At 42.6% G+C, this 27,895-nt stretch overlaps 1 protein-coding gene across 2 annotated transcripts; it reads right to left on the minus strand.

Moving 5' to 3' along the window:
• On the minus strand, positions 1-27,627 carry LOC133127294 (protein kinase C iota type). Of its 2 annotated transcripts, XM_061240066.1 has the most exons (18): positions 27,257-27,627; positions 18,153-18,274; positions 17,231-17,320; positions 14,912-14,962; positions 12,980-13,065; positions 12,460-12,597; positions 11,038-11,095; positions 10,093-10,142; positions 7,269-7,445; positions 6,558-6,655; positions 6,172-6,258; positions 5,887-6,022; positions 5,666-5,753; positions 5,134-5,259; positions 4,966-5,045; positions 4,787-4,876; positions 1,434-1,549; positions 1-803 (listed from the first exon to the last, which is right to left on the minus strand). In XM_061240066.1, the coding sequence occupies exons 1-18, from the start codon at positions 27,334-27,336 to the stop codon at positions 716-718; spliced, it is 1,761 nt and encodes a 586-aa protein (XP_061096050.1). In that variant the 5' UTR covers positions 27,337-27,627; the 3' UTR covers positions 1-715. The 2 variants fall into 2 exon arrangements, with proteins under 2 accessions (XP_061096050.1, XP_061096051.1); XM_061240067.1 differs by lacking the exons at positions 10,093-10,142; positions 11,038-11,095; positions 12,460-12,597; ... (3 more) ...; positions 18,153-18,274; positions 27,257-27,627 and adding an exon at positions 8,636-9,055.
• Positions 27,628-27,895: the final 268 nt, after the last annotated feature.

The raw sequence follows: 27,895 nt of genomic DNA on the forward strand, positions 1-27,895 counted from the left end.
ACACACACACATCTCACTCCACACTAATCCCCTCCATGGCCATAAAAACTTGCCAAACAAGTCGTTCAGACTCAATTATGAAAACGGGCTCTGTGGTAACGTTTCTGCTCTGTGCTCATTAGACAAAACAAGATGGGTGTCCTGCCTATGGTCTTAAAGAAAAAGCCTGTCTGTATATATATATATTTCCCCCCCAAAGGAGGAAAAGAAATTCAGACAGGATAGATATTCAATTGGTAATAGCAAACATGAATTCCACTTATTGTACCAGTAAACAATTAACAGGCCTTTAACAGTGCCACCATTTACTGAATAGGGTCAGTATTTTGCGTAACAGTTTCAGTGTAACCGGCATCAAACACCTTCAGACAAGAGACAAGACATTGCATATCTTTTTTACGGTTCTTCTTGTCCAGTGACCTACAAATGACCTTAAACAATTATTGGTCACCAGCCAGAAAGGAGCAGTTTGCATTATACAAAAAACATAGGAACATATAATAAAAAAAGAACACGTTAAGGACTTGTGGTCATCGATGGCTGAGTGACAAGTAGCGACATCAATTTTGGCAACTATTTTTAAGCAGCTGATTGGCCAGCTAGTTGTACATACAGGTTTTTTTTTTTTTGAAGGAGATCACGAACAGAATCTGGTAAGAGTGACAGCATCTTGACCCATGCAGAGTTTAAGGGGCGAAGTGAGGGTGAGGGCTCTTCAGACGCATTCCTCTGCTGACATCAGGAGCGGGTTGATGTACTCAAAGCCTTCGAATTCTGACTGGTCAATCTTCTGGACGGCGTCCCTGAGGGGCAGGGTGACAAGGTGGTAAGAAGAAGTAGGAGACAGTATGTGTGCGTGTATCTGTCCATGTGTCTCTGTGTATGCCCTTGTCCGTGTTGCATGTCTACGTATATCTACGTTTGCCTCTGTGTATGTCTGTGTTCGCGTGTGCGTCCTATCATCAATTAAACGCCGGTGCAATCCAGAATTTCTATATCTCCCTGTGTTCAGCTCATCTATCCTCTCAGGGCTGTGTCACGGTGTGTGACATTTTGGTGCTGAAACCAGAATGTGGACACAGGGAGATGTAATTCTGTGCTGTAATTCTGGATTGCATTGGTATTTTATTGATAATATGGAACAGGGCAGGGAAAAAGAGTCAACCAAAAATAAACAAAAAGTATTTTCCTTTCACCCTCAGGGGATCGGGGTAAAAATAATAAACTAAAATAATAAAGGCAAAGAAAACTCTCTCTCGTAAAGATGGCATGTTCACTTCCCCTGTGAGTAGCTGCCATTGTATAACTATTTACCAGACCTGAATTTCCTCAGCATGTACCCAGCTGTATAAATGGTTAATGTATCAATGGATGTCAATAGGTGAAAAACAGAAGGGGGGCGAAGGGGGATTTAGGGGGCAGGGAGCACTCACTCATCATCGGGTGTGAGCTGGATGGGCTCGTTGGTGAATTGGGCATCAAAGTTGTCCAGACCAAATTCCCCGGAGATGTTGGGCTTGAAGGGGGGAACCACCTGCTTCTGCTCCATCTGTACATGAAATCAATAAGGGGGGGGGGGGGGGGGGGGGGTTCATTCGGAGCACTTTTAAAAACACAAAAGGCGGTGAATGGTGCGTGGTGAGCCATCGTACTAGCAGAATGGCATTTTTGTCATGGTGTGATTTTTTGTCATTTGAAGCACTTGAGTGAGTTTGGCAATTCGAGGACTTACTGTCCACTGAAATGGGAAGACAGGCAGGGATGGGTTGTGTATCAGTGAAGATCAAGCCGCGTTAGAATAGTCTGGATTCATGCCTGTGGTGCCCGCCAAGTCAGACCAGGTCTGATTTCGGGGCTCTCAATCAATGTGTGCATGATCTATTCAAAAGTTAAGCAACCATTTTTGCGGATCATATGCTGTCTAATTAGACTTTGATAAAATCCCACAAGAAGGAACGAGAGCAAATTACCCCACGGGGTTCAATAAATGGTATATTATTAAATAGAGCTTAATGTATTTTTATTATTTTTATATATTTCATTTCATTATGTGGTTGGCATTTATATAGCGCCTTTATCCAAAGCGCTGTACAATTGATGCTTCTCATTCACCCATTCATACACTCACTCACACACCGACGGCGATTGGCTGCCATGCAAGGCGCCAACCAGCTCGTCAGGAGCATTTGGGGGTTAGGTGTCTTGCTCAGAGACATTTCGACACAGCCCGGGCGGGGGATCGAACCGGCAACCCTCCGACTGCCATACGACTGCTCTTACTGCCTGAGCCATGTCACCCCCATGTGGCGTTTCTTTGCCATTTGAGTTACCTATAATATAAACAACATTAAATGTTTAATAAAATATTTATTTAAAGGCAGAGTAGTGGAATGATAAGCCAGAAAACAATATTAGGTTATTAAAATGTTTTTATAAAATTGCACCTTTAAACAACATTTAATTAATTTGAATTTATCATACTTTTTTTCTGTTAAACCAACAACAATTGAAGAATATTAAAACAAAAAGTGTTACATACTAACTGTAAAATATCAACTAATGATTACATCACCAATCACCAAACAAAATAACCCAGTTTTCTCCACTACAGTGGTAAGGTAAGAACTTTGTGGGGTCATAGCGACCTGACCTTTGACCACAAAATTTGAATCAGTTCATCCTTGAGTCCAAGTGGACATGTATGCCAAATTTGAAAGAATTCCCTCAAGGCATTCCTTAGATCGAGGCATACAAATGCATACATCTTTTTTTATAATGTTAATTCCAGAATTGTATTAATATCCAGTATTTTGGTTAAGAGATTATTATAATTTTTTTAATTGGCTTTTTGTTTACTGCACTGTGGTCCCAGTGATACTGTATTCAGTTCTGGAAACCCGTCTGTAATGAGAAGAATGACAATAAATGCAGATGACATGACTGTAGTAAAAATGCCATATGCAAGCTATATGCATTAACTGCATTAGTCATCTCCTCCCAAGCTAACTAGAAATGTTGTAGTAGCGCTCAATACCGATCAACAACAATCCATGTTATTGTTTGGAGGGTATGCCGTTTAGGTAGCCTAAAAGTAAAGTTAATGTGTGGGTCATGCATGCATGGAGGGGATGATAAAACTCCACCACACCTCAGGAGTGCCATTTGCAAATATGTTCTATGCCACAGGAGACAAAATAATTACAATGGAGAAAGTCACCTGCAATGCAAGCAAGTGGCAATGGCCCTCCAACCGCCAAAAAGTTTATACCTTTTTCCCCTATATATGAGATTGGTCAGTTCAGTCTAGTATAAGTCTTGCCACTGTTGTGAATTAATAAACATTTTTCTTTTGTTTGAGCAACGGTTGATACAGAATCATTTTATAACTGTGACCAGCATCATCGCATTTTTATGATCTTCCCTGGTTTTATTTTGTTGAATAAAACGTCAATAGCGTTGCAAGATACTATAGCCAGTGGTTGTGCTGGCCAATGGAATATTGCATTTTTGGATATTTCAAAACTGTTTTTACAGACGTGGACTAAAGATTTTTTAGACATACTATTTGTGCCATAATAAGCCCACAATAATAACACAATAAATGGATAGCATGCCCTCGCAAAGGCAGAAAATGATCGGCGATACAAATACAACTTTAAAAGGCCAACAATGACAAACATGAATAACCGGTAACCGTACATGACGGCACCTGATCACATTATGACTATAGTAACAATGCCACAGCGGGCATGAAAAATTTAGCTTTTTAATTCAAGCTTAGCCTACCAGTGACATCTTGTTGTAGAGGAGGTCTTTTGCAATGCACATTATACAGCTGTAATACAATAACTTTTTTTGATGTTTTAAAGTTTTAATACGAAGATAACAAACACAGAACACAATTGAAATGCATAATCTTTCAAAGCTACCGAGAGCGTTACATCTCTTTCTTTTATAGAAATTACGTGCTTTCTCTGAACCTCGCAATGCTATCACCGGCTACGTAAATATTAGGAGCGAGAAATAAAACATTAAGAAACAGGAGTAATTATTTGGCTGTGGTTCATTGTTTTGGTCATTTAAACCTTTAAACATTTCTTTTCCTGCATTTTGGCTTTCTCGGTGTGAAAAATGCAGAATTCTGACCACTGTATACCATAGTGTATTTAAGCCAGAAGGAAAAAATAAAGAATTGTAATTGAATTTAAAAAAATTCTCATATTTATGAGATTTGCTTGAGCTCTGCTTTTAGAAAAAGTGACAGCTTTATTCTGCACCTCCCACACAAGGGAGAAACTTCTTGGGAGAAACATATTTTGATGAGTATATCCCTGTCTCCATTGCAGTGGCAGACCACAGAAAATGTCAGTACGCAGATGTGCACAAGGTGCACAGATTTTAAAGGGAATAAGGGTAATTTGATCGACTATGCCTGAATTCAGCTGTAACAGACCCACAATATATTCACTTTGATGTGCACTGGTTAGGTTAGAATGCTGCAAGTCAGTCAGTTGCAGCTTGAATCTTTGGCCTCTACATCTAAAAGGGTTAATCCAGTGATATAATGTCAAGTGCAGGATGAGCACTAAGGATAGAAGAAAAGCTCACTTCAGATCTGTGCTGCACTTGATCTGAAGCCAGATTCAAATGAAAGTTGTGACATTGCTTCATAGCGATTGGATTAGGCAACTGAGCATGCATGTGAGAGAGATATGAAGGAGAGAGAAAGAGCATGGAAGAGACAAAGGAGAGAGAAAGCAGAGAAAAAAGGATATAGCTGGCCTACCAGGTCCCAGTCCACACTTCGGAAGAAGTGGTGACCCATGATGTCAGCGAAGCCTGTCTGCGGATGACAACCCAGCCGCTCCTTTGGATCCTAAAGAGAGAGGAGATGGGAGGTCACCTAAAAACGTTACCATCATCACAATCATCAACAATGTTACAGGCACCATGAGAATCCAGCACCTTGTTGAGGAAGCCCTTCAGGACACTGGCAGCTTTCACAGACAGGGACCTCGGGATTCGGATTTGCTTTTCCAAAATGACTGTGGGAAATGAGATAAATTTGAGTCACGTGACCGGGACCTATGTAACCACAACCAGAACTTGTGATTCGCTCGCTGCCGCACGCACCTTGGAAGAGGTAGTCTTCTGTGTTCTGGTCGGGGTTGTCGGAACTGCCCACGATGTCGAACGGCGAGCGGCCCGCCATCATCTCGAACATGAGCACGCCCAGCGCCCACCAGTCTACGCTGAAGCCTGAAACAAAACACACGCATTGGCACTGTTGCTGAAATGACTCTAGTGGATGCGCTTATGGTCTCTTTTGTCAAGTTGTTCTAGATTCCTGCTGAATTCAAGCTACAGACTAGAGCGCGTGAAGTAACACACAAATGTACCTACCAAGCTGGCCCCAACTGTGACTGATACGAGCTTGAACACAACTGTACACATCTGCACCACCACACACACACACAAAGCCTGCTTCTCTACATTACCTCACATCACACAAGGTAGGAAACAGATGGGAAACCACCTTACAGGCTGACTGGTAATGGGGGTGATTCAGCCTTCAGTCTCTTCTCAGAACCCACATCAATATGCATTCACTTAGGCACACCAGACAGACAGAGCCAGAGGGTTTGTGTGTGTCCAGTTCAGTTACCGTAATCCTCCCCTCTCAGGATCTCGGGGGCAATGTAATTGGGCGTCCCGCAGAAAGTGCTGGTCGTGTCTCCGGGCCGTAGGCCCTCCTGTAAAGCAAAGACCCCGCTGGTCATAAACTACACTACCCACAAGCCTCTTTAGCCAGTTCCATCCCTTGTGATTCACAGTTCAGCATTCAGCATGAAGCTGAAGTCTAAAAGCAGCGGAGCACAAGCACACCTTGCACATGCCATAGTCGGTAAGCTTTATGTGCCCCTCAGACTCCAGCAAGACATTGTCTAACTTCAGGTCTCTGTAGATGATTCCTCGCTCGTGAAGATAGTTGAGGGCCAGGCTGATTTCTGCTGAATAGAACCTGAAACAGAGGTGGGGACACATTGGACTACAGGCAATACAACACCCATACATCTCTGACTCATGCTGTGGGTGCGGTTAACAATCTTGCTGACTTACTAAACAGGGAGTTAATCAGAGTTACTTGGTTACTCACAGCACCTGCCTCACCTGGCATGCTCCTCTGGAAGTTTCCGCTGCCTCTGCATGTGGAACATCAGGTCTCCACCGTTCACATACTCAATCACAAAGAAGAGTCTGATAGAAGAGAGGAAAGCATATTCACACTTACTGACCTACGCTAACAAGGACTGGAACTAGGCTGTCCCAAATGCTGTGTGTGTGTGTGCGCGAGCGTGCGTGCGAGTGTGAGTGTGTGTGTGTGCAGCGAGTGCTGTACTATACGATGGCGCGCGAGTGCCTGTGAGGTGTACGTATGCGGATGGTGGGAGTGTTTCTGGATCGAGCCCTGTGAGAGACTCTGTGAGTTTTGATGGTGAAGGAAAGAAACCCTGTTGGTCTACTGTGAATGCGTCACAGCCTGGCTCGGCCCTCACCTGCTCTCTGTCTGGAAGCAGGAGTGCAGTCCCACCAGGAAGGGATGGTTGGACGCCTGCTCGAACACATGCTTCTCTGTCTGGACCCAGTCTATGTCCTGCACAGAGACACAGAATCAGAGAGAAGGAGGTCACTCAAGAAAAATAAACTTGGGGGGGGAGGGATTGAGAGGGAGGAGAAGAGTGAAAGAGAGCGATGAAGAAGAGAATTGGAAAGTGCAGGAGGGTTTGAGCGATGTCAGTGAGCTATGTGGTGTGTGTTTTAGTGAGGTCAGTGAGCAGTGTGGTGTGTGTTTTAGTGAGGTCAGTGAGCTGTATGGTGTGTGCTTTAGTGAGGTCAGTGAGCTGTATGGTGTGTGTTTTAGTGAGGTCAGTGAGTTGGGTGTTTTAGTGAGGTCAGTGAGTTGGGTGTTTTGGTGAGGTCAGTGAGCTGTGTGGCGTGTAATGGGGCGACATTGGCTCAGGGGGTAAGAGCTGTCATCTAGCAGTCGTAGGGTTGCCGGTGTCCCTGAGTGGCCCTGAGCAAGACACCCCTAAATGCTCCTGATGAGCTGGTCTGTGCCTTGCTGTGTGAGTGTGTGTATGTAGAGCGCTTTGGATAAAGGCACTATACAAATGCCAACCATTGACCATATTTGAGTGAGGTCAGGAATAGCCGTGTAGAACTTGGAGCCGGAGTGGCACGGAGGTGTTTTTGGGGGGTGTGCTCACCTCATCATCGTTGACCAGCTCCTTCTTCACCACCTTCATGGCGTAAATGCGCTCCGTCCGCTTCAGCCGCACTAGCAGGACTTTGGCGTAGCTGCCACGCCCAATCACCCGCAGCAGGTCGAAGTCAGGCAGACCCAGGCTACACGCAGCCTTCCCGCTCTCCCTGCTGTTCATGGCCTGCGTGCAGAGGAGGGGCACTCAGACGTCATCATTCTGACACTTTCTTACATTTATCTGATGCTCTGGTCAATGCTTCAGACACGGAGATTGAGAAGGGTTGGTTTTTTTGAAATGTGAAATGTGAGACCTTATGTTCACTCAGATATCATGCGATTACAAAATGACGGACAGAGCCGCAAATTAAACATGTTAATCGTTCATACATGTAATCGTTCAAGGTTTTCTAAATATGCGTGGGTATGGACCAAGAACTACTCCAATGAATAACTTTGGTTGTCGAGTCCCAAAATGCCATGGTCGTACATGTACAACTGAATCACGCTATAGCTCCTGCAGACTGGGCTGGTTTTGGAGTCATCAATGTGAGAGTTGTCATCTTGCATATAGTTTTCTATGATCAGCAAACTAGCTAATTCTAGTTGAGTGCCAGCGTGACTCAGTTTCGTGAGCTGTCCATCGAAATAGAAAAGGGTAAATAATTAAAATAGACTGGGTGTTCGAGGCCCGGATACACCATTGCCAGCTATGGCAGCATGTCCGTATTGGCCAGGCAACAATTGGGTCATAGTTGCCGGGGAATGATAATGGGGTAAGCCAGCTAGTTCTGTTGGCTCCAGGCTAGTTCTCATTGTTCTCAAGTGGCCAGTCCTGGTCAGACCAAGCATCTGCGGAAGCACAAACTGAGAATAAGGCAAAAACGTTATCCTCCGACAACATGGGTTGTACTCACTAGTGGTGTGTCTACAATGAAAATAGGGAGAATAGGCACCATGGGAATTGGTGTAAAAATCTTTTTCTTTTTTTTATTAAAAAGAAGACATTCGTGCTGATCCCAGATAATTTTCATGGAAAGATGTTGCTAACTGCATACTGATGATGATCAAAGAATTTCATTCTGAAAAGTCATGTTCCTTTTAAAAGCCCATCAGCGTTCTCTTCCTGGTTTTAGTACTGTATCTAAAGTGCCCCCAGAGCCCAATTCCCCCTCCCCCTCCAGTGGTCAGCTCTGAGTTAACATTTAGCAATGTCATCTGATAATCAGGCAAAAGCATACGTCATGTCATGTGGGAAATCGTTTCGCAAACAAAGTTGAAAGCGACAGCATGATATGAAAAGCTCAAAAACACGTTTAAAACTGTTAGTAATGCAGGACGTTTGCTGTTGTGGAAAGGGTGAACTTATTTGACCTGAGTCTGCTCCTAAAGAACCGCAAGCTCCTCGTCTTCCCCTTACTCTGTACTTCATTCAGATGCCGGCAGTCGGCTGCTTAATAGGCCAGTTGTGGTCAGCGTGTCGCAGAAGAAGGGTCACTCCAACAAAGGAAATCAATGTGATGGTTGCAGAAAGCCGTTTCTCTTCCCAGCTCTCGCTTTCTGTGCGAGACGGAGAGCAAGAGGGAGAAAGGGCCGACCAAACAAGTGGTTCTCAAACTCTGGCTGTGGAAGGTGTTGAGGTGGGTTGCGAGTTGACACATGGTAGAAAAATGTATTGTATATATTGTATATAAAACACTCATTTACTTAATAAATATTAAGTATGTTAAATTAAGTAATATTTATTTATTTTGGACCAAAAGTATTGAAATTGTGGGTAATCATTTTTGTAAGCGTTCTGATACTAAGAGAACATTTAATTTTTTCTGTTTAATTTTGTAAAGTCAGTTTTACTGACTCCTGAATGGTTGGTCATTCAGGTTAATCAAAGCACATTCTAGCAGTCTCTCATATAAGTTCACATATAAAAAAAAAATTCAAATCAAAATTTTGAATAAGTGATTGCTTTCTGACGGAACACCCCACATGGGAAAACAAGACAGGGAATTTCTTGTGCCTCTCCAAAGTCTCTTTCACAGTACAGCTAAATATAGCTGTTGCGCATCACTTTAGAGCTTAATAGAGTTATTACAGTTTGAGTCCAGCCCAAAACAGGAAGCGACAACCAAACTCTTGCTCCTGTGCAAATGAGCTTGGCTGAGCAAGGATAGGCAGTAACGAGAGAATAGTAAATGGTAAATGGTAAATGGCTGGCATTTATATAGCGCCTTTATCCAAAGCGCTGTACAATTGATGCTTCTCATTCACCCATTCATACACACACTCACACACCAACGGCGATTGGCTGCCATGCAAGGTGCCGACCAGCTCGTCAGGAGCATTTAGGGGTTAGGTGTCTTGCTCAGGGACACTTCGACACAGCCAGGGCGGGGGATCGAACCGCCGACCCTCCGACTGCCAGACAACTGCTCTTACTGCCTGAGCCATGTCGCCCCAAGTGTGATCCAAGAGTGATGCCATTTTAAACTTACTCATAGCGCTGTAAATATAGGAGCAAGTCCTGTTACTTGTTCATACATGCAAGTGTTCTCAGTCTTATACATATGCATGTGTATGGAATATCCATGTGAACATGAGCAGTTATGAACTTTGGTCATCGAGCCCCGAAATGCAAAATGTGACAAATGCACGGTGTGCCGAACCACTTTTTTATATGTGAAAGAAAGACCTCAATCCTAATCCTAGAAATAGTCAGTTTACAAATGCTGGTTGAGCATCAGGTCAGTACTCCTACTCTGGTGACACATTACGAGTACAAGCTCAGGCGACCTAACAAGACAGCAGCAATTGGGAAATGAAAATCAAATCACCTCTTTCTCCTCTCCAACGTGGTTCAGACTCTCACTCGATGATTTGTCCCCTGCAGAATGAGAAGGGAAATGCGTATAAATGACCATTCTCACACAGAGAACCACACAGAGCAGCTCCAGCCAGTTGGACCAAGCTTTCGAGTTTGTTTGACCAATTGATATGAAGTTGCCCCCTAATGATACCAATATTTTCTCATAAAAAAACTATTTTCCCGTTGATCTCCATTCATGTTTGACAGAAAATGTTAAATATTTCCACTCATATACTGACCTTCAATATCTGCCACATATTTATTTTCCCAAGGTCCAACTTTCCCCCTAGCACACAGACGGCGATATACAGTAGATGTTTTTATTTCCCAAATGCTCTGATGTAAAATCATTGCGCCCTTGTTTGACAACTACCCAAGCGTCTTTCATTAGTTCATTCTTTGAGGCACATTATTTACCTAGCATTTCTTGGTTGTACACGTAACTAGGCATGTGACCAAGTACACAAATGAGCATGAGTAGGGAGCAAAACTGCCCTGCATGGTAGAATTTTTCCCCATTGGTTTCAATTAGCGTGGCTGTCTATATACTGTATTACATAATCGGCACTTGTTTTCATCCTTGTTTTCAATGGTTCTCATGTTTCTGTTTGTTTTTAAGTCGGTAGTTTTCTGGGAGCTTTAGTTTGAAGCAGTAAAAATGCATGTGTATATTTTGTATTTACTGTGTATTGTTCTTAACTGTAATTTTGCACTTGTATTTTCTAATGTGTGTACATTCTGTTCACTGTATTTATTGCCCTTTATGCTGCGCTGTAGTCCCGTCCTAGATATTGTGGAATGACAATAACATATATAACATGAACTTGAAGCAGTACACACAGAACAACATTCCTGCTGCTTGAGACCAAACTCCCACTCCCATGGTCTTCAGGGCACACACGGCACTGCGTACCTGGGTCAAGGTGATCTGACTGAGTGCCTGCTGGAGCCATTGGACCCATCATTGGCTCCTACAGACAGAGAGAGAAGGGGGCATGAGCAAGAGAGCACGAGAGAGAAAGCGAGAGAAAGCTCATAAATAACAAGAGATGTGTATTTCCTAACGAAAATGTGGAGTGTGATTGTGGAAAGTTGGTGGACTATTGCTACTACCGCTAATACTATGGTGTTTAAATATTTGCATTAAAAGTGACTGAGTGTATTTGAACTCTGCTAGAGGGCAGAGGCTATTGTGCAATCACAGCAATTCAGTGGACAATTGCTACGACAGCTAATACTATGGTACTACTCAATAAATACTATATAAATACTATGTACTCAATAAAGTGGTCACTGAGTATATATGAACTCTGCTAGAAGGCAGAGGCTATTGTGACATCACCGGCTTCCTTGAGCACACAGCTCAATTGCATAGATTATGTGGAACTGCAGAACGTCAGTTACAGTGAGGCTAGAGTGTGAAGAATTTGCTGAAACAAATTGTCAGAATTCAAAAAGTATAAGTATAGAAACACTGAACATTTTGATGCACAATACATGTATGCACTCCCAAAACTGAGTGAGTAATGGCAGTTTAAAAAAAGCATGCCCAAAAATGTTTAATTCCAGCAGTCACCACTCTATAAACTGAATGCCATTCATTCCTATGGGACTTTTTTCAAAGGGAAACCTTCAATATCTCAGAAATTAATGGGAATATCGAAAAGCTGTTGTGATCAAACTGGACGTTTTCCATTTGGTTTGGTGTCGATAGCTGGAAAAATGTGGGAGGAGTATTCGGACAAAGAAATGGCAAAATAAATAAAACTTTCGGATAACAGCAGTGTGTTGCTTCGCAATCACACCAATTAAAGAAGAACACATTCACATATTAGTTAAAACACTTTTCGTGTCCTAGTAGATTTCAGTCCCACTCTTTCAAACCTTTCAACCAATCAAAATGGCTATACTATTGTTTTGAGCTCCTATTAAAACCCAACTATATTTTCTCAACCAAAGCCATTAACCCCTTGGTTTTTTTGGTCAGGAAGCACCATGTGAAATGTGGTAGCTATATCAAGTTCAGTTGGAAAAATGTACGTTTTTCGTAAAGGAAATGTGTGATTTAGAAAATGGCTGGTTTTTTTCTGTTGCTATACTTCACACGGTATAAAAACATCTAAACGAATTAAAAGCAGTTTAATTGGAGCTATCAAGCTCCAAAATTGACGTATCGAGCCAAAATCACCCTCTTCACCTTCCCGCTTAAATGCTGTTTCAGCAATATTTGCTAAAGCCCAAAGACAGCACAACGTGTCCTGCCCTACACTGGTACAGTCCACACAATCACCATCAATACCAGGGCGTGTGAAAAGTGCAAGTACGGCATTCTCACCTGGATTACGTGCCGGCCGCACTCCATTGACACCAGCTTGTGGCACTTCTTGTGCACCAGCAGCTTGCAGTTAATGCACTTGTAGCCCTGCCGTCCGAGGCCCCATATCCGGTCTGTGCAGATGGCGCAGTGCGCCCGCTAAGAAAGAAGCCAGGAGAGACAGCTCCACTGTCAGGCAAACCAAGATAACCCTGCGCTTTGGGCATGAGTGTCCCTAAATAAGCCCAACACACAGCTCTACTGCCATAGGCATCTACCCTGCACAGCCCTGCCATCATAAATAAGCACCTATCCTAGACAAACATTAGATCTAAGTTCACTCCCTTAAGCATGGTTTCTCACAAGAACAGGTTGCATAGTTGTACAGCTTTAAACACGAATCTACTCATTTCACAGGGGCACATCTTCGGTGGAGGTTTAGAAGTTCATGGATGCATCTTCTCACAATGCTGACTGGTTAATTCACTGTTGTGGTCAGGTTAATATTTAAGTAAAGTGAGTAGGAGTCACGAAGCATCACCCTGTTGAATCTCTTGGCCTGGAAGGTGTGTCCACTGGCACAGTACAGCTTCCTCCAGCGACGTGCTCCCCGCCGGTATATGGATTCTGAGGATGAAAGAGTTTTGTGGAAGGAGGTTGGGGCACATTCTACACCCTCGGCTCCATCTGGGGCCGGTTGCACCAGCTAGACGTAAAAGAAAATTGGTCTTAACTGAAGTTAACTTAAGTAGATCGTAGCTACGTACAATGTTGCGATCAATACGCCTGTTGCACCATCTTAAAATACTGTTTGGCGCAGCTACGTCCAGCCGAGACAATGTGTGTTCACGTTGATATACACTCACCGAACACGTAATTGGGTATTTATTAGACTTCTACTGCCATAGCCTATCCACTTAATGATGTGTTGTGTGTTCAGAGATGCTCTTCTGCATACCACTGCTGTAAGGTGTGGTTATTTGCGTTACCGTCACCTTCCTGTCAGCTTTGACCAGTCTGGCCATTCTCCACTGACGTCTCTCATGAACAAGGCATTTCTGTCTGCAGAATTGCTGCTCACTGGATTTATTTTTCTTTGCAAACTCTAGAGACTAATGTGCGTGAAAATCTCATAGCCCAAAAATGGAAGATGAAACGGCTGTACTGGATTTTACTCAGCAAGCTTCTACAGCTAACAAAATTTTCCTGCATTCTGATACACCCACCGGTCAGAGATCTGCTCACATTGAGATGAGGGCTTGTCGATTCATTTGAATAGCTCAGCCCAACGGGAATGAAGGCATTCAATTCCAAGCATTAGCTCACTATCCCCATACATACGGAGAGGATTTATGGAAAAGCGAGCTGGTTATGCAATCAATAAAAAAGTAGACGTGCCATACTCAGAGGTTGTTGTTGCTGTTGATTTTAATCATAATCTGAAAGAAGAATTGAAGAATAATGAGAAAGCTTCACTTACGTCTACCCCATAGTAGTCGTAGAATGTACACTACGCCCAGTTGGTGCAACAGATGTATTTTTTAAGTCGGAATTTGTGTACATTCTGCACCGGACGTAAGACCAGGCGTAGCCCCTGGTCTCCTGCCATCGAGCACCTCTCTACAACCTCTCTCCCCCTTCCCACTCATCCCACTCATACACGAGACACACGTGCCTAGAGACTCTACAGCTGCCAGGCCTTTAGGCCATTCCAAGGTCATCATCACGGCAGACAAAACAACCTGTACTCATGCACATACACTCATGTTTGTACAGAAAGACAGATAGAAACCCAATCAATAGAGGGAACACAAAGGAAGACACAAATGCAGCAGTTTCATACAAGAGAAACACCCTTGCACCAATAGATACAAAGATAAGCTCACACGGCAGACACTCAGAGCCTGAAATACACTTGCATATACATATACAGTCTGATGCCTTTCAACAACTGTTTCTCATCTCATCAGGAATTTCCTTTGACCATGCTCGTGTACCAAACCAATGAATTTGTCTGAATGAAAGCAGTTTTGTAAAGAAGAGTGGGCTAAAATTATTCACATTAAGTGTTCAATTGTAGTCATTGCTGCTAAACGTTGTGCACTAGTTACTAGAATTAAGGGGACAATTACTTTTTCACAGGGGTGATATTGGGGTTTGATTACTGTTATTTAAAAAATATTTTTTGTGTTTCTCTTTGTCTAATATTACATTTTGCCTGAAGATCTGAAACCATTCAATGTGACAAATATTCAATAATAGAGAAAATCAGGAAAGGGGCAAAATTACCCAGATAATGGCAGCTCTGAGAGGAATACCAGCAGTTACCACTCTAGAAACTGAACATACGTGGACAAAAAACTGGCGGAATAAATGAAACTTTCAGATAACAGTAGTGTGTTGTTTCACAATCACACTAATTTTAAAAAGCACACATTCACATATTAGTTAAAACCATTTTAGACATACTCACTGTCCTCTCCCTGACACGGCATGCCAGGCTTCTCGGGCACACAGGGGAATACTGAGGAGAGACAGAAGAAAACAGACAGGTTATTCAACAGAATAATAATAATGTATATCAGGCTTTATACGTCACTGTAGTTCTCAAGGGACAGTGGAAAAGCACGCACATGTGAGAGAGACCACCTTAAATCTACTTTACCAGAGAGAGAGAAAGACAGACCACCCAAGTTATAATTTTGTCACCTCGCAGAGAGATGTAGGTTATTCAACAGACCAACTGGACAAATCTATTGGACCATGGGAAAAATAAGTCACCTCAAATTGGCAAGAAAACCTTCCTAACAAAGTTGGCTGAAGGAGTATCCCTTAAAATAAAATAAAAAATAAAAGGGCATTCTATTATAGGATTGAAAATCTCGACACGTTTTGACAAACTTCCTCCCTGATGAAGGTTTAAGGTATATTAAGCCTAAACTTGTACGAGCGCTCAAACTCTACAGCGACCTCTCATCTGAGAGCACACAGCCAATATTCATCCATTTACTGACTAGCTGACAGCACACAGAGTATAGAGAAAGAAATCTTTGTACACGCATAGAAAATTGGCAAAAACATTGCACTTGTACTAAATGTGTTTTTTCATAATAAATAAATAATAACTATTCCACTACTACTTTCTCAGTACAAGATGGCAAGCACGCACATCCGGGGGAGGCTAGAAGGGGATTGCCTGACAGGCACAAAGAATAGAACAGAACAGAAGAGTCAGGCAGGATTGTGATATATATTTCTGTAGTCCTGTTTTGTTTACATTACACTCATATTTCTGTAAAGCACTTTGTGTTACAGACATGTCTCAAGAGTGCTTCATAAATAAATAAAAGTAGACCTTTTAAGTTTAACACTACAAAGGCCAAGGTTTTTTTTTTGCTACCTAGAACCGCCGGTGGGTGTCAGGCTCATCCACCATTATCGCATTGATTTCTGCCTGCACAGCGAGCTAATTTAATAAAGATTATGAGATATAGATTATAAACCTAAATTTACAGAACTATTTTTGGATACAACTGAATCAAATTTCAATGTTTTTACTTCTGAATTACAACAGTATTGTTACATAGGCTATATAAGGGAAAAATGTGTGAAGGCACAGGTGATTACAGGTGCACTGACAAAAGCACCAAAATGTGCGAAGCAGCGAAAAAATGGAAAAAGTAGCTAAAGAAATCCATCCATCCATTATATGAACCCGCTTATCCTGAACAGGGTTGCAGGGGGGCTGGAGCCTATCCCAGCATACATTGGGCGAAAGGCAGGAATACACCCTGGACGGGTTGCCAGTCCATCGCAGGGCACACACATCATTCACTCACACACTCATACCTACGGGCAATTTAGACTCTCCAATCAGCCTAACATGCATGTCTTTGGACTGTGGGAGGAAACCGGAGTACCCGGAGGAAACCCACGCAGACACGGGGAGAACATGCAGACTCCGCACAGAGAGGCCCCGGCCGATGGGGATTCGAACCCAGGACCTCCTTGCTGTGAGACGGCAGTGCTACCCACTGCACCATCCGTGCCGCCCCAGCTAAAGAAATACTTTTTAAAAATATTGCACTTTGTAACTTCTTCAGATATAATGAATGCAGCATGTTTCGCCCCTTCCATGGTCCCACTATTACTTTCTCCTCTTACTCTTACTCTGTGGAGCACAGAAAAAGCTTTTTTTTTTTTTTTTATGTTAGCAAGCGCTGTACACAGGTCTGTTGCATTTCGGGCAGCTTTCTTTATGTATCTCAATCATGTAGTTCAATGTTTCAGTGAAAAAACGAAATAACCAAAAAAATGCTGGAGGTGTTATCTCAGCGTTACGAGAGTTAAACAATTGCAATTAATTGGTACGGTTTGTTTATATGTGCAAAATTTGTTTTTATAGCTCAAGATTAAGCCATTCACATCAAAGCGTTGGTTATTCAGTTCCTAAACAGCATGCTGGAGGATGCTGACACACTCACACCTGGATACCAGTACTTGATCTGCCTGTATTTCCTTACTGAATTGATTTCACAGAATTTCAAAAAAGTTATGTTAAGGCAAAATATTTAGGAAAAGTATTGCATTTACAGCCTTGGAATAATTTACATTTTGAAGACCGATGGCATCGACTCTGGCCTTTCAAGTGTTTAATGTTCAGGCACTGCACACTTACGGGCTGCAGGGGAGCTGGTGCTGAAGAGTATTCCCTGGTAACATTTCAGCACTACACCGTTGGGCAGTAGCGAAACCAACAGGGCCCTACATGGAGCGTAAAGCATTAGCTTACCGTGTATGATGAGCTCAGAGTCTTTGTTCAACTCGTAGAGACGGAGTGCCTCCTCCAACTCCAGCTGGGATGATATGGTGCAGGGATCTCCTACGGGGATAGGGTAATACAAAGGGGTGAGGGCGACAACATGAAAGATTTCAAACTGTCACAACAGAATGCAATTGCGTTTACATTATATTTGTATATCGGACACTTTTACAGAGAAAACTTACAGGAAAAGTACATTGAAATAGATTGTTATGAGAATAGTCACCGAATAGTCACATATCCATACACACACTTTATTAGGCATTTAATACTTACTTTTTAGACTTCTACTGCTGTAGCCTATCCACTTAAGAGTTATGATGCATTGTATGTGCAGTGTGTTCTGCATACGACTGTTGTAATGTGTGGTTATTTGCGTTACTGTCCTTCCGGTCAGCTTTGACCAGTCTGGCCATTCTCCTCTGACGTCTCTCATTAACAAGGCATTTCTGTCTGCAGAACTGCTGCTCACTTTTTTCTTTCCTTTTTTTTTGCACCATTCTATGCAAACTCTAGACTAGTTTGCAGAAAAATCCCAGAAGATCAGCAGTTTCTGAGATACTCAAACCACCCTGTCTGCCACCAACAATCATTCCATGGTCACTTAGATCACATTTTTCCCCCCATTTAGATAGTTGATGTGAACACACATGAAATCATGTAGATACATGACCTGTATCTACATGATTGTATGCATTTCACTGCTGCCACACAATTGGCTGATTAGATAATCGCATGAATAAGTAGATGTAATAAAGTAAAAATGTTCCTAATAAAGTGCTCGGTGAGTGTACATACACACACAAACACTGGACTGCCCAAACACAAGTATGGACATGCACAGTTATAAAAACATGCATACACGTGCGCGCACACACAAACACAGTCCTACCTTCCTCATCAATCCACTTCATGGTGAACTGCTGGTCATTGTCCATGCCGCACATTTCTCGCACTTTAACCTGCAGACCTTCGAAGGAGATGGAAGGCTCGAAGTGGTTTATCATGATGTCCCTGCAAGACACATTGTCCTGATTCTTTACACAGAAAAGGAACTGGATACAATCAAGCTCTAAGGCTTCAGTCATTGAATCCTTCACGACATTTCTATTTAACCATGCAAGTAAGTAAATAGACATAATAGACATGCATTTCTCAAAAACCACATTTCAGACAATCAAGATACAAAATGTCACTACTTACTTTTTAGACTATGGCACGAGAGACTGCATTTTAATACTCTGATCTGTTCCAGCCCTTTCTATGACCATCAGTGCATGCCTGTTTCTTTCCCTCAGCACTCTCCAAAGCCACGGCCAGACCCTTACATGTACACAAAGTCTACACAAGGTGTTGTGGCATCTCCTCTCCCGCAATATTTTGAAGAAACACCAGAACACATTAGACATTATTCAAGACGCCAGGACAGCGTGGCCATGCCATACCAGCATTATTACTTTCTGACTTAGTTTATAAACTAGAGCGAAATAACTGCCTAGTGGTTGTATGCCTCCACCAACCAGTCAAGTTGCAGTTTACATCCCTGTCTGTCCAGCAATAACTAACTTCTAAACTTGATGAATCCACAAGTATAGCTTAATTGTTTAATAAAAGAGTTAATGTGCCATTACCTATAATGTAAACAACATTAAATGTTGAAAACCTTTTCTTTTTAAAAATTACAACCGGAATATATAGTTAAAGGCAGAGTAATGGACGTTTAAACAACAATGTATGAATTTATTTGATTTGTACCATCATTCTTCTCTGTCAAACCAATAACAATTGAAGAACATTCAAACAAAAAGTGTTTGATACTAACTCTAAAATATCAACTAATGATTACATCACCAATCTACAAACAAAATAACAAGGTCGTTTTCTCAGCTATAGTGGTAAGCAAAACATTTTGATGTCACAGCGACCTTGACCGTAAACCACCTAATTCTAATCAGTTTATCCTTGAGTCCAAGCAGTTGTTTGGACTTTAAAATGCTATGCTACGTGCTGACAGTTTGTAGACAAGCTAGGTTAAAAGAGTGATAAAATATATGTGGTCCCAAATAGGACACATAGGCAGGTTGGAAATAAAGCATGCTTCAGAAAAGTGCAAAATAAGTACATTGCCCCTAACTTTAAAATTGCCAATACACTTCACAGTACACTACTCGAAGATTATGAACTCTTTGAGAGGTTTGAATCTTAAAAAATCTGCCCAGTGGTGAACACGTTAGATGTACTGTAGGCATTATACATGGCTGTAACAGTTGTCAGAGAAATTAGCAAATACCTTGGAGAGCAGGCTGATGTTAGCATTAGGGCTGATAAATGTAATTTCCTGAATTTTGAGGTTTTCAGCAAATGCAAACATTTAACTTAAAACATTAATTTTTGTGATGAATAAATAGTGGTTTAAATAATTTACTGATCAAATTAAAGACCGAGGTGAATCAATAGTTCCCTAATTGGTGACAGTGTGGACACCTGGCCACTAAAATGATCAATTTGGCAGAAAAAGAACTGAAAGACAAAGCAAAGATAATGAGCCAAACCTAAATTCTGTTAAGGAAATAGAGGAAAGATTATGAAAGAATTTAAACCAATGTGTTCAGCAACCGTAAAACCAAAAACCAGCATACACGGGTGTCCCCCAGGACCGAGTTTGAGAACCAATGCCTTAACTGACATCAAACACAGGCTCCTCACAAAGAAAAACAGCTAGAGGGGTTATAAAAGTACATGGAACACACTTTCCATTGATGAAATATAAAGGCAAGGGTATTTTTGATATTGAGTGCCTTTTCCACTTTTATCATCAAAGTGACAACCGGAAAAGCCCAATATAAGGTTCTAACTGACATTTTTACAAAGATTAGTGTGTGTCATAAATAGGGCACTAAATATACTTGTGCGAAGTTTTACCAAAAATACTGTTTAAAAGCATCAAAAAATGCAAAGTTTAAAAGGTTTCTGCTTGGAGCTCATGGGATACTGTTATCTTGAAGCTCAATATCTTAGAACACAGATAGAACCTTATAATTCCAAGGTCACAATATGCAAACAGACTCATTTCATTTCAGCAATTTCCTCAGTTGCCACATGGGAGATTGGACAGAAACACCACTGTTATCCCAGCATCTTTTCCCCAGGTACCTTCTCTCCTCTGTCCTCTGTACCCAATGAGAACAGGTCACACGCAGAGAAAAGGATCTTGGGATATTTTAGCATTAGTAATGTTTGTTGCCAAACTCTGTATGTCTGCACCGGTGTAATACAAAGCAATGAACGTCTGATAAATTAATGTAAATGCAATATCACTGCTCCAGACTGCAGAGTAGCAAGCTAGTCTAAAGTGGGTATTCAAGGGCTTAACAACCTCTAATTTTAGGCTTATATTCTCTCTAGTTTCAGTAACATGAGGATGTTGGGTGTGAACACGCAAATCTAACCAGTACCGGTTTGGGGATGCTAAAAATCACTCCCTTGAGGCTAGAAGTATCGGTGGTTTTCTCTTGAACTGATAGTGATTGGATCGATTTGTGCCACTGACTGGCCAGAGATTTAACTAACCTGGTGCCACAAGTTTAAATCAGTCGTAATTAGAGGGTAGGAATGAAAACCAGCTCTAGTACTGTCCCTGAGGGCTAGATTTGAGTATCCCTGGTCTAGCGGGAGGGTTTAGGGGCTGGTCGGTAACTCGGTGTATGACATGCCCGTTTATAGGCTAGTCAAACGGTTGTTGCTCAAGGACACAATGGCGGTACTGCAGAGGGAATATGAAACCACAGCAGCATAGACCCAGTTCCTCCATTAAACCGTCCCCCACTCAACCACCTGCACTCATACGCCATCTGGGGTCACTGCTTCAGTGGATCCTACAGCTGGGAGGGGGGGGGCAATGCGCTCAATGCACACAGACCGCAAAACCCGTTTTTAATCACACCGCGTCCGTTTGGTGAGTCGGTTAGCAAGGGCGCACAGCAGCACAGGGATCTAACAGCGCAGCTGTTTGTGAATCGAAGAACACAAGCGAATTATTTCACACAGAATCTCAGGACCCTGGTTATGGAAGCCACGGCTATAGACGCACACAGGCGTTAGCAGCGTGGTAAACCCAGGTGATGGGGGTGCGTGGAGGCTGGAGGGCGGGCCGGGATGAGGAACGAGTCTCCCACTCCCCTGCTTGCTCTTTACGAGGGCCTGCTTTTACAGGGGGCCAGTGCATTCCAATAAATCCCTCCATCTATCAATCAGGGTTTATTCGCTAAAGTGCATTTTAACAACGGTGCCATCGCAAAGCAGCTGACGGGGTACCTTTTCCAGATGGGGTAAACAAGCCTCGGGTAAACCAGAGTCAATGGGGACAAAAATTACTCCAACTAAAAACTATTCCGTGGGAATATCAAGCTGAAAGACGCTGTCGGGGATAACTGAGCAGTGGGCATGGATGGTAGGAAAGAGCTTGAACATGAATATATCTTTCACTCTGATGGCTGACAAAAACGAAAGCGGAAACCATCCGAACTGCAGAGGAGGGAGGAGGCTCCGAGCAGGACCCAGGAGGTCATAAAAAACACAAGAGCCAATATTCCCCGGGCAGAGCTCCACAAACTCTTTATATCGCCTTCATTAAGGAAAACCCTCACTTCCACACAACAGACTTCATTAAAGAATGGCTATAAAAGTGAGAGGGGTGGGGGAAAACAACAGTAAAATAATCACAGGGGTAAAAGCATTCATCTACCCAATGACACCAACAGGGGGGCTTATAGCAGGAAATGCTGATGGGGCTTCTGCTGCCTTCATGCACATTTCCAAAGCATTTCCTCAGAAAGAATGGCTAATGTGGATCTTAAAGAAAGGTTAATCCATATTCTTTTTCCATGTTTCCCTTTATCCTTGTATTAGCAACTGCAACAGTATGAACACATTTCATATTATCTTTTTATTTATTTTTTACCTTTTTAATATATTTTCATATGTGATCTAAGAAAATGCATTTATTTATCTTTTTCCCCACAACAAAACAACTGCCCACTGCGGGCAAGTTGGGAAAAGAAAAGGATGGAGCATCCTCCATTTTGTGTGAAACGCACTGAAACGTAGTCACATAAGATATCCAGATGGCTGTGCCCAGGGTCTCTGGGTGGTATGGCTCTGACCAGAGGCTCTACCCTGAACCAAGCCTGGACCTTCAAGGACGTTTTCTATAGTTTTCAGTCATTTGTAAATGACTGATCATATTAGTAAAGAGAAAATTAAGTAAACAAGCAGTTGGGTCTGCTGCTTGATGAGCTCGTAAAAGCCAGGGAGGCCTCAGGCCCACAGTGCTTAATTCCCCCTCTGGAGCACTGCCGTCCCATCTGCCCAGCTTAGGGTAGCCATGCCAGGGAAGTCGCTACGACAGCAGCAGCTGCAGTGCTCCACAAAAGCCACCAGGGGCTCCATTGCACTGTTTGTAAAGTCTGCCCATCTACCGTGCTGTGCTTGAAGTGTCAAGAAGAGGTAGACGCACACAGGCACTCACACACACTGCTGATCTAAGTACAGGCTACATGGAACATGCAAACATATGTTCACGCACGCTCGCACAAAGACACAAGCAACTCAAACAAAATCACACACAGCGCTACTGCCAGTATAAATGCAAGTATACATCCAGTTCACACAAACCCACATTCACACACATCAATACATATGCACCCTCTTACACTGACAATGCAGTGTCACTCAGCTGCACATCGTCTCCATGTTCCCTCTTTAGAGCTCCAGGCACCGACTCCCAGATAAAGGCCTGGCTGAGGACAGGAGACCGCCTCCCTTAAGCTTCATCACAGCTAAAACATCACCCTTTTGTGTCCACTCCTATAAAGAGCTGCTATTAAGACCAGACAGCATTGCTGATGGGCAGAGAGAAACCTTTCCATCGACAGCCAAACAGTGTGGGACCATGACCTTGTGAATGCAAGAAAACAGACCTTCAAACACCCATCCAGGGAGAGCTGAGAAAGCAGGGGTGCAACAAAGTGCCCTTGAACAGGTTGGAAAAGATAATGGCCATTTTCCACCAGAAGAACCTTTATCGAAACTCAGGATTTTGGTTTTCCAACTCCAGGAACCCGGGCCAATTTCGCTCCCTGGGGCATGGTTCCTATCCCCCTTCTTAGTCCCTGCTCGCGGGGTAGCACTATTTGATGGTCGGCTGTTAGGGTGGAGCTTGCAGAACTAAACATCGCTGATTGGTCAAAAGCAGTAATACAAGAATTGTCAAGCAGACCAAGTGCCACTTTTAAACACTGGCAACAGAAAAATGTTGCAGTAGCAAATGACTGAAAAATGGAGATGGAAAAATAAAATCAAGGACCAAAGACAAGCTTTAATCTGCATTTGGCTGGAGGATGGCAATCAGAGGGAATTTGATTTGGCGACCCATAGCAAAAAGGTCTGCCAAAAGATTTTTCTGCTTTTAGCGTAGGGCGTAGACCACTGGGAAAATATGAATATAAGCCGAAGTGGGAATACAAAAAGAATTGACATCTTTAATCTAAGGTTGCTTTTCTTCCTGTCACTTCCTCCTACTAATCATCCCGGATCTCTAGATGCGCCTGGAAAGCAAACCGTTTAGTCCCCGTTGTGGACAGTTCCTGTCCTCTTTAGTTCTAACAGGGCCATAACAGGGGGGTCTTTGTGTTGGAAAGAGCGCTTCACAGAAGCTGCTTGAGCTACACACTGGGCAGGCTCTTCTCTCTCTCCAGTGTAAAGGGCGAAAGCAGCAGCTGCCTCTTCTCAGAAACCTTCGGAGGCTCATCACTGCCGACAGCCCCTCTGCGGGTTTTGGGCTGTCCCCGCTCTTCCATGTCTGCCAGCACTCTGACGTCACCTCCATCACCTCAATCTCGCTGTATCCGCAGCTGGCACACTCAGGGCCAGACATGGGTGAAATACATACACGTTTTGGATTCAAATACTTTTATGAGCTTGACTGATCTTGTCTAGTGCACCTGAGCCAACCAAGAGGACCAGAAGGCAGGGTTTGCATATTTCGAGAGTATTTCATAGGTTTCAATACACCAGACAAGCTCAGTAAAGCGTAGAAAAGTATTTGAATCCACAACAATAACATATTAGACCCATATCTGCTTAGGACAAGAGCATCTTCTAAGCAAATAAGAGCATAACCGTGAGAATGTAAGCGTTTGAGAGTGAAGCTGGCACATGCCTGGCACAAGCCAGATTTGAAGAAAGATTGCAAAAAAAAATCAAGCATTGCGGCTTTTTCTTTCTACATTTATTAGTCTGTTTTTTTTTTATGTAGGTGGCTAAAAATGGCAAAATTGATTTTTTTTAAGGATTAAATCTGGGCAGCAACAGCAGGGCACTTGCAATTTTAACCTGCAGCTTCCTGGAACCCCTGCTACCACACCGCAGTCAGATGATGTCTCCTAACTTCACTGACAAAGTTTTCTGAGTGCTGGGGCTGAGTCTTCTGTTCCGAATGGGTCTGGACCCGTTTTTGCACTTACCAACCAGCAGGTACCCGGGCTTAACCAATAGTCCACCACTGAGGAAAATACTTGTGATAATGTGGATGCACGTCGCCATAAGCGTCGAATACACACTGAAAGTATGGCCCTGGGGAAATATGCCAAATCTCTGGGGGGAGAACAGAGAAATGGAGGGGAAGTAAACTTCACGTAAATGCTGATAATCACTCCCCACTGATTTATATCCTCTGTGGAAAGCCATAAGGTGTGGCCCGTGGCATCATTTAAATCCAACTTCTTTCTTCTGACCACTCAAAAAGTGGAAAATTTGATGACAATGAAAAATGATTTTTCAGTGTTGTATCTGAAAACTGTACTCAACAAAAGTTACATAAATCACATAATGTCTAAAAGCCAATAGTAGGCTCGGCTATATAACAAATGGGAAATTATACCACAAAACAGTTGACTTTTTTCATGAAATTAATTTGTAGCTATCGAACACCCATATCAGGCAAGTGGAAATAAACAACCAATTAACCAATTCATCTGATTGAACACAGGCTTGATTGGAGCTTGCCCTACTGAATCGAAATCTCACACATATTTCACCCTCCTATTAAATCAACATGGCATTGAACCTCCCCAAGAGATTAGTCTCCAGTGAAGCACCCACATTGAAAAATAGTTCAAACATACATAGCCTCATGATTCAAACAGCAGAAAAGACATTGATAACAAATTAGGGATCTGTGGCACAAATGAAGTCGGTGATTAACAGTGCATTTCAGGCATTGATTAAATTTTTTTCAGCTACTGTGTCAGCAAGAGTTAGATGATTCCATTCAGAAAACCACATACAAGTGAGTAAGAGAGTGAGTGAGGGTGTATGTCAGGACCATCAGAGAGCACTGGCATAACTGGTTGGTCCAGTTCTGGCAAAACACAAACGCAATCTTTACACACAGATGACAGTCAATAGCAAGACTTCATGTACGGACTACTTGCATTTCAGAATACAATTACTTGTCAAATAATTAAAATCCTTCTTTACACATGTCCCCACACAATTTCATGATGTTACACCCTAGCAAGTAAGCAGTGAGATGGCTAAGAGAGAGAAACTACTATGAATAAGATTTTCTGATCATTAGTTCCAAAAGACCTTTAGCCTTGTTCAATAATAATAATCAGCAAGCTAGCGGTCATTATGAGACATAGGACTAGTTAGTGAAACCAAAGACTCCCTGGTTCGGATCTGTCAGCTCAGAATACAAATCCCCAATGGATTGCATTGAATATTACTTTCTTTATTGAATATTATTCCTTAATTCTTAAGGAGATTAATAAGACCCTGACGACCATAACACAGACGGTAGTGACGCCTGGCAATGGTGTATTCTGGACCAGTTAACTCACAGACCACTATCATCCCTGTAATTGAGAGTATGACGCCACTGGCGATTGTCAGTAACGTTAGCATGAAGTCGCATAGCTGGCCGACCTGTCGTGTCTAAATTCAAGCCATGGTATGTTTCATACGTGATTTTGCACACATAGCATTCGGGAGGTGAAAATGTCTGAAATGTGATGTCACTAACCAGCAGCAAACAAGGAGAATGACGTGAGAGCCCAGGTCAACATAGTCTAGGTCAGGATAAGGAGCCAATGGATCATTCGTTTCATTGATAACGATACTGCGCTGTACAGAATTATCTCTAACGTTAAGAGAACACCATACCAGGATATCAGTGAAATACAGTGTACACCCAAGTTCTTGGAAAACGTTGGCAAGATATTGATGCAATTTAACCACAGCAGTACGTCTCCATGCACAAAACAAGTTCTGGTTAGCAATGCCGTACAGAAGAATGCTCATAGTAAATTGACTTAGTAGACTACCGAGTCGTAACCTAACTTTGTCAACGTTAAAATCCTAACACGGTATATACTATCGCTATATATACCTAGCAAGCTTGTATGATCCAACATGTTATTTGAACAGATAACACCCTGGCTAGTAATGCATCAATTCATATGAGACTTGTATCTCAGACGTAGTAGCTAGCAACTGTTCCCCACTCGCAATCAGGGCTAGTTAGTGCTAGTTAAGTCTGTAATGGCTAGCTCTATGTAACACAGCAGTTTTTCATTAGCTAACGTTACCTAGCGATTTACTACGCCAAGCCTACTAGTAGCTGGCTCATTAACGTGACAGTACGGTGGTGACTAGGTGAGGCATAGCAGCACTGACGTTACCAAACTAGCTAGCTAAATAACAAGGGGTCAATTGCGTTACCAGGTTCAATAGCCCGCTTGACTACCTTGTTAGCTAATTAGCTAAGTTTACTGGTTAACTGGCTCGTTAAAATCACACAATTCTGGCTAGGTAACGTTAGCCAATGAGGGGAGGTAAGTGGTTGTTTCACCTAGCAGGTAGCTAGCCGGCAGGTCAACTAACGTTAGTGTCCACCCACAGACGTAGCCACCGTTAAGTGCGGTTTCCACTTACCCCTTATAGTAAGCTTTCACTCGGACCTGATGAGGATTATCGCCGGGGTGGGACATAGTGCTGTCCCGTAACGTAGGCATCTTTATGCTCCACTAGTAGCTAACAATAGCTAGCTAACGCTAACTAAATTGAGGAAGTTCTTCCCACAGAAAGCACCTCACTACTCGCGCCGTTCAAAGAGCTGTGAAAGCAGTTTAGTTTAGCTAAAGAACAGATTACAAAAAGTTAGCAAAGCGCCCCTAACTGATGTTAGTGTGCTATCTATCTAATTAGCTAGCTATTTTCTGCCAGCCCAGGTTGCTTCCTAAATTTCGGGTTGGCAGCTAGCAAGCTAAAAGACACTCCCAACTCAAGAGGCCTCTCAAGTAATGTTAGCCAATCCAACACTGGAATGCGACAGAGAAGGGCTGTACCTTAAACTAATAATGGATGGCTACCCAACTACCTAACTGTTAATTACGGTAAAACAATTAAAGATAAAAAAATAAAAACAACAACACAACGAATACACATGGTCTGTCGGATCACTCTGCAAATAGTAACTAGCTATTTAACTAGTAAGTTCACTACATCAAACTAAATATACGGAACGTATTGTAGATCCGACAAATGTAAGAAACATTGTTACGTGTATAAGAA

Source organism: Conger conger, chromosome 4 (assembly GCF_963514075.1).
Source record: "Conger conger chromosome 4, fConCon1.1, whole genome shotgun sequence".
Classification (NCBI taxonomy): domain Eukaryota; kingdom Metazoa; phylum Chordata; class Actinopteri; order Anguilliformes; family Congridae; genus Conger; species Conger conger.